Below are 8,157 nucleotides of genomic sequence, written 5' to 3'. Positions count from 1 at the left end.
TACATATTCATACGTCTATGAGGACAAATGTTTGATAGCCAAGTGGTAACACAAGGCCTCTTTATTATCTATTAACCAATTCTATTGAATTTCTTCATTCAGTTTGACTAAACTTTAAAAATATATTAGAATGAATACATTTGTCTCTTTGTATCTACATATTTATAAAATTTGTATCTACACATGTAGAAAACTATGTGATGCCCAAGCAGTACCAGAAAGCATCTTTATTACTTATCTCTCAAAACAATTCTATTACATTTCTTTATTCAACTATATTAAGTCTTAAAAATCTATAAGTGAATACCTTCGTATCTATGTACCTCTCTGTATATATATGTGGAAAACTATTTGGTATTCAAATGGCAACATAAAGCCTCTTTATTATTACCCTCTAATCAATACTATATAGCATTTCTTTATTGAACTATATTACCTTTTCAACTGTGCCTAATGAATAAATTTTCAACTATCTATCTATGTGTATATGAGAACACTATTTGGTACCCCTGTGGTACCCAAAGGCCTCTTTATTTTCTAACAATTCTCAGTGGTATCAGAAGGCCTCTTTATTATGTATTAGTGAATTATATTACATTTCTTTATATAATTTTATTAAACTTTGAAAGCATCTGAGAATAAATAAATGTGTATCACTCTATCTATATACATGTGGAAAACTATTTGGTCCCTAAGTGGCACCACTGATCTCAGCAGCTCTTACATTATGTAGCCATAGTAGCGAGAAATCTCCATCTCTCTTTCCCTCTCAATGAAGCACTGCACTCTCCCCAAAGCAGTGTACTTGGCAGCATTCTCACGCTCTTGTTGAGCCTTCTTCTTCATGGCTTCCCGCTCTGGCCTCTGCTGTTTGGTGATGGGAGTTGATACTACTTGCCCAGGAACATTGGGTTTCCTCCATGGAATTGGTTGTAAGGCAAAGTCTTGGAGTAGATATTGGTTTTGAGACTTGAGCGGTTGTGACTGGGGCTTGGTCCCAACATTGGGAACTGGTTGCCAATGGAGAGAAGTGCAAGATGATATTTTGTAGGGTGCAGGCCCAGAAGCAGCAGACCGAGGGACACTAGGCTGGGTAGAAGCGCTCATACCTGACTGAATGGCATGAGTCAAAACGGGCTGAGCTGGCTTGGCAGGACGCATCCAAGATGGGTTGGCAGTAGCTGGTTGGGATTGATTGACTGCCATGGGTTGAGCTGAGCTAGCGGGACCAGGCTGGGCAGGGTAAGCCCCAGTGGGTGTCCGTGAAGCCAGAGACTGTGGCCTCCTATTGATTACTGGTCGAGGTGGAGGTTTCTCCAGGGTCAGAAAAGGCAAAGGTACCAATTTAACCTTCCCAGGTGGTGGAGGCTCATAAATGGATGGAGCGGGACCTTCTCCTTTAGCGCTGATATCTGGGTTCTGGGCTTTGACTTGTGATTTCTCAGCACGCTTATCCGCCAGCCATGGTTTCATAGCTGGGCATGGACGGGGGTCTTGGGTACTGCCTGAGTTTCCCAGGGCCCGGGAGGAAGAGAGCCCAGTTTTCTTATCATTCTTCTTCTCCAGTGCGTGGAAAACCTGCACCGACTCCAGCATGTGCATGCCGAGACAGCTCCAAGGCTTTTTAAAGGTCTCTTGGCAAAGCTCAGGTTGGTTCCTCTTCCTCTTCAGTTTGGGCACTGTTGGCTTCTCTTCTGCCTTGACTTTGTTGCCTGGCTGCTTCTTCTCGTCGGCTTTCCTGGAGTTGTTTTCTCTGGTCCTCTTGGTCTTTTCCTGCCCATGGCCCTTGGCCTTGCTGTTCCTGCTGGATGCAGCTTCCTGAGCTTTGCTGATAGAGTGCTTGGCTGTGTGCACAGGGGCCCTACTACTGTCTGCATCCCTGTGAGCAACTTCTCCTCCTAATGCACACTCTAGGTCCCTTAGCTGCATTTTGGCCTGAGGAGTTCCATCAGGACACTCTGAGGCTTTATGTTTGTTCTTCCTCATTGGCTCACTAGGACCCTTTAAGGCGCTTGTGATTTCCTTACCCTGATTCACCGTGATGGCTCTGGTGTCATTGGATTTTGTTATTGTGGGACTTTCAGGTTGGTCAAAGTCTTTTAAGGAACTGAAAAGCTCAGGAAGTTGAATATCCCCCAGCAGTGCAGTGAGGTCTGCAAAACCACTGCTAAATTCAATCCCATTTTCAAGTGTGCCTTGGTCCTCAAGACTCAGGCTATTCCTTTCTAGATGGATATTTTCAGAATGTGGCTTCTCCTCTTGGTCCAGAGGACCAATGGAGGCCAGAAGCTGGTGGATTTCAGGGATGTCTAAAGGGAGTAGTGGAGGATCCTGGTTCTCCATGGCAATTTGGTAGGCATCCAGTGGTTCTGAGAGCATGGTGTTAATCTCACACAAATTCTTAATCTCTGTTTGTTCCTGGCTTTGATTTGGAGGCAATGCCAAGAAATCAGTAGAACTCTGGACTGGAGTTATTGTGGAAATGTCCCCAAGTTCAGTTTGTGGGTTTTTCTCAATTATTTGGCTTTTTCTGTTATTGCAGATGTATGGGAATTCTGGAGGCTGTGGCAGACAAAATGTCTGACTTGGAGGTTGCAATCCCAAGGAAGCCTCCATCCCTAGGGAAGTTTCCATCCCTGCAAAGGAATCAAGGACGATGGTAAGTAGGATGCTCCCCCTTCCCAGAAACACACTATTCAGGGAAACCACCTACGGTGGAGAAAGCATTTCTCTTAGCTCTTTTTAAGGACCACTGACAGGTATCTGTTAAGAGTTGCGTGTTAGTTACAGGTGATCCCTTGAAGTCTTACTTTTGGGCTGGTCCATCACCATGGCAGCATGGGTTTCTGGTAGAGCACTTGTCTCCTCTGTGGGAAACACCGAAAAACTGTTTCATGAAGTCTCTCATTCTCATATAGGGGCCTCTCAATTCTCTCCACTCTCCCCAGAATGTAAGAACTCTTAACACCATGAACTAGGTGAGGGTGGAGCTGTTGCTCATGAAATCAGTGTGAAAGGTCAGGGGTTTTGGACTCCTGCTTTGGACAGCATCTCTACATACAGAGGTTAAATCCTTCAGTCAATTAAGGAACAATTAAATTGTCACACCCTGATATGTGTTGATGTATTTTTCTAAACCAAAGTAAAATTAGGGAAATATATTTATAGTGTGGTTATGTAGCTGGACTGAGTGCAGGACCCTTATCCGCCAGCCATGGTTTCATAGCTGGGCATGGACGGGGGTCTTGGGTCCTAGAGGTCTCTTAAACGCATGGGTGGCCATTATGCTATGCTGCATGCTTCTCTTACAGAGTCTGAAAATGGGGACTGCTGAACAAGATTGTGGTTAAAATCTCAGCACTTGAATTCTAGGGATGTGTGGACTCACAGTTACCAGCTGAAAACTGGACCCTCCTTTCGAATGGTAATCTTATTCCTTCCCCTTTTTGCTGTTTGTACTCACCTTGAAAATTTGTTCCTTCTATACTTTGAGTGGACACAGAGTAGTAGGTCACAGGTGTAGGGACTGATGGTAGGACATTTGTGGGCTGAACTTCCTTCAGCACTGTCACCATTTCTGGTTGAGGGGCAGCGGCACTAATTCCTGCATATGGCACAGAGCCATAGGATTGCAGGCAGGGCCAATGTTCTCCAGAGAGCAGAGTCCCCAGAGAGTTTTGATCATAGTAGTAGACCTGGCTTCCTTCTTGGTGGGGTAGTGAGAGGCAACGTCCTTGATTTGGAATCTGAGATAGTGTCACCTGGACGAGCCTACCAGATAGTAGTGGATACCCGGGGATCATGACATTGGCTTCGGAAGTTTTGTCATACTGGGATGTCATAGATAGGGAAGAATCTGCTGTATTCTGGTCAGTGACAGTCAGATTAAAGTCCCCGAGTGAAGAGGAGCTCTTTTCAGCACTTCCTGGGATATACCACTCAGAAATACTTGGATAGGGGGCAGGTGCCATGGGAGTCTGGTTCTGGCCAGTAACCCCAGACACCATGGCTGTGGTAGCATGTTGATAAAGGTAGGCACTGCCCATGAGTGGCTGGAAGGAGGTGCCACAGGTTGAGGGCAGTAACCATGCTGAAGTGGCAGCTGGAGCAGAGGCTCTGGAGAAGTTGCAGACACTTCCTGTCCCGGAAGCTGCATTGGTCACCACAGGAAGAGAGAGCTGCAGAGAATCAGCATTTCCATGTAAAGAAGAATTTTGGAAATTTTCTGTAGGAAGAAGAGGGTGGTGAAAATATTGATGAGACAGACAGATTCTTACAATATTCGAGGAATAATGACATCTTAATGTTGTAGTAATCAGGAAGGCCCTCATTCCAATAATCATTGAGAGACCCCAAATCACTCCATTTAGGATGGCTGCAAGTACTCTTCTGATTACCTGCCTTTTGTCTCAAATTGGGCCCAGAAGTCCCAAGTGGTCTGCTTCACACATTGTTCCCTAAAAGCATCCTTCTACCTGTCCTACCTTTCCTTTGAGCCTGCACTAGTATTGACTCCTGAATTTGCCCTAGAACTGAAGCATTTTCAAACTCAGAGAAAACCCCAACATTACCAGTTACCAAATGAGTCCTCCAAGGGTTAGTGAAGTGAGATCGACTTGTTCAAAATCAGCAACAGATTATGGAAACTTACTCCCTGGCCAGGACTCTTGTTCCAAAGACCAGAAATCTGGAGAAACAGAAATTTGTTTTTCCCTGTTCATAGAAGATCGTACTGATATCACCACAGTGATCTTTAGTATCTCCTTTTGTTTGTCCAGGTCACATGATATTTCCTGGAGTTCAGTTTTACCATCCAAATGATAATTTAAGCGTCATTCTTTGCCCTCTTTCAGCCTAACTGCTGATCCTACATGAAAATGACTACCTGAAATTCAGTTTCTCAAGAAATGCTTCTTGAAAGAAATTAAAACTTTCTGAGCTTCAGGTTACTCATCTTTGGTGTGGTTATAACAATACCAACAGTGATAATTCATCCATGAATAAAAGTGTCATATTACATAAGATTCATGTGGGGGCTGAGATTATGGCTCAGCGTTAGGGCGCTTGCTTAGCACATGCGAGGCCCTGGGTTCAATCCTCAGCACCATGTAAAAATAAATAAAATAAAGGTATTGTGTTGAACTACAACTAATAAATAGATATTGCAAAAAGTTTCATTTGGAGGGAGTTACAGTATGTTCTGGAAAGATAGAAGCAAAAGTCAAAACCAGCTCAGAACTAAAAGGAATGACTAGATAGTAATGAACATATGTATATGTAGCAAAAGTGAGTGTATATCAAATTTGCTAAGAAATGAGTTCTGTTATCATGCATACAATATTATGAATGTTTCTCTTTGATTTTAGTGAATACTGTTAATCAAAACAAAGCTCATAATTGAAGGTGAGTTTGAATGCATTCTCAAGCAGTACATATAGACAGAGAAACTATACTAAAAATGTGTGTAATTTTAAGTAAAGTGAACACAAATTTAAGTAAAGTGAACAGATGGGTAGCCACGTGGAGAAGCGAAAACTAAAGCCAAAACCCATGATGAATCTGGGCATGGTGTGGTGGGCCTCTGGTCCCAGCACGTGGGAGCCTGAGGCAGTGGGATTGCAGGAAACCAGGAATTCAAAGCCACTCTGGGCAATTCAGCAAGATCCTATCTGAGAAAACAAATAAAATATCCTGGAGATATAGCTTGTGTAGCATGCTTGCCTAGCATGCATGAGACCCTGAGTTCAATCCTCAGAACTGGAAAGAAGAGAAGAAAGGAAGAAAGAAAGAATGAATGAGAGGAAGGAAGGAAGGCATAAGGAGCAAGGCAGGGAGGGAAGGAGAGAGAAATGGAGGGAGTGAGGGAAAGAAGAAGGGAAGGAGGACAGAAGGAAGGACACAAGAAATTTTGTACATACTAGAGAAAAAAACAATAAGTGTAAAGTAATTTCATTACTGTTCTTGTTTCTCTTCCTCTAAGGATTACCAACACCAAATAAAAGACATTAATTCCACTAGGTAGATATTTCAATTAATATAAACACATTTTCTGATAATCCTTTTGGTTATTAAAAAAACCAGAAAAAATGCTTTAACAAAATCATAGAAGCCTAGTTTATTATCACATTTAGAGAAAAATCTTGTCCCTAAAGTCTGAGAAAACCATCACAGTATAATAAAATCACAAATTTAAAACAATTTTTGTCTTTTATTCTGATATTTTCTTCTCCCTTTTATATTAAAACAAAATTAATACAAAAATGTTTGAGCTACCCTACACCCCAGCCCCGAAAAATTATTTGAAATGTAGACAAAACAAAAAGTCTTCACATAATTATTTAAATAAACTTGGAATTAGAGGTGTGAGCTTGAATTTTTATTCTTATATAGTTCTTTCTTTCGGTTCTTAGATTTAGAAATCATCAATGACTATTTGTATATTGTCTGTTTTAGAAAAAAAAAAACAAACCGTTGTAAAGATGGAAAACAGCTTCATCTTGACAGCTTATATCTCACAAAGGAATGTGTCCTTCTGATGCAGGTTTGGACAAAACATTTTTTAGAAATCCCTGTAGTTTAAAAATCAGAACAAAGTAGGACATGGAAAATGCCATTTCCCCAGCTCTGTCTAGAACCACTTTCCTTGGCATGTTTGGAGGAAGAATAATTTCTAAAACATACTTCTAACATGTTCATGTTCAAACTGTCAACATCATCTGTGTTGAAAGAGATCATAGAAAAACTGTAACAGCCAAGTGTGACTTTTCTGATAACCTGCTTACCCCAGTGATACCCTAATTCAAGTCTTAGTTTCCTTGCTGGTCTGTTAATCTAAACATTCTCTAAACCAGCCTCTGGGAAGATTCAATCTATGCTGTCTGTTGGTTTAAATAAAATCTTTGCTTTTCTTCCACATCCATCCCAACCCACGTCTTTTTTCTCGAGAACATCATTCTCTTCATCTCTATTATTCAAACCTTTTCTTCTCCTTTATTTTTATATTTTCTTCCTCCACCGAGTTCCTGTTGCCTTGTGCTTAAACAGTCACAAACTTGCTTTCCCAAGAACATCTGCCTCCTTACAGCCCTGTCCTCCTGTTCCTCTCTCCCTATTTCTCTTTTCACCTAGTTTAAACAGAAAACTCCCAAATATGTGAATGTCCCTTTTATGAACAGCACTAAATTTGAAATACTGAAGTAGAAATCTTGGTGAAGGGAAACTGTTACAGAGGAAACCTCTTGGTTTCCACCCTGCCTAGGATTTGTCTCTTTCAGTTGAAACAACACAACCATGAAATCTGATTTCATTCTCTATAAACATGCCCCTCAAGATGCAAGAAAAGTAAGGGACCAGAACATGGGCAATCTGTTATCCTCATGTAGCAAATCAGGAAACAGATTTTGTGAGAGAGTAAGATAGTCCAGTTCTATACCTAGTACATGTCAAATTCCAAATGAAATTAGGTGTCCAGATTTCTAGTTCTATCCTTTCCCCTATTATTCTAAGCTCTTTTGACTCCATTAGTAAATTGAGGCAGGTAAAAGTCTAATGAAAAACTTTAAAAGTTTCTTTACTCACCTGACATGGTCAGAGAAGAGGTCACATCAAATACAAAGGATGAGGAGATCACCCCAGAGGATGTGTGGGTGGCTGAGGCTAGAGAATGCATGTTTCCCAATATGGAGTTCACTGGTCAGTGTTTACTGGCCACTCTAATGACTGGTTACTGGTCACTGGTCACTTGCGATGATCCAAATTTGTTTACAACTACATGGCAAGCCTAAGATTCTAGCAGGTGGCAGTAGGTTTGGTGGGAGAATGATGTCACAAAACTGGCCGTTTAAAGGTATGAAGTAGCCAATAGAGTGGTCAGACTCCCAAGGAGAAGGTGCGATTGGGTGGGGAAAATGACAAGAGAGTTGATTGGGTGGAGAAAGTGACAGGAGAGTTATAATAGAAACTAAATGGCTCAGTTCTGGTAGGTGAAGCCCTGCAAGAGGGACATAATGGGCTCACCCCATGGCTCCCTTCCTTCAGGCTCTTGTGTTAGGGATATCATCTCCGTGTTCCTCTTAAATGTTCATTAAAATATTATGAATATGTTATAAATTATGTTTCACAGTATAAGAGGTAATAGTGATACATTACTCTATTAAC

General features: G+C 41.6%; 1 protein-coding gene across 1 annotated transcript; it reads right to left on the bottom strand.

Moving 5' to 3' along the window:
- Positions 1-678: 678 nt before the first annotated feature.
- LOC139701806 (uncharacterized protein C2orf78-like) lies at positions 679-7,669 on the bottom strand. Its single transcript, XM_071601728.1, has 3 exons — positions 7,579-7,669; positions 3,464-4,225; positions 679-2,636 (listed from the first exon to the last, which is right to left on the bottom strand). The coding sequence occupies exons 1-3, from the start codon at positions 7,667-7,669 to the stop codon at positions 721-723; spliced, it is 2,769 nt and encodes a 922-aa protein (XP_071457829.1). The 3' UTR covers positions 679-720.
- Positions 7,670-8,157: the final 488 nt, after the last annotated feature.

This window comes from Marmota flaviventris, chromosome 14 (assembly GCF_047511675.1).
Source record: "Marmota flaviventris isolate mMarFla1 chromosome 14, mMarFla1.hap1, whole genome shotgun sequence".
Classification (NCBI taxonomy): domain Eukaryota; kingdom Metazoa; phylum Chordata; class Mammalia; order Rodentia; family Sciuridae; genus Marmota; species Marmota flaviventris.
Note: the sequence above shows the minus strand (reverse complement) of the source record. Positions and strands in the feature narration are given on the sequence as shown.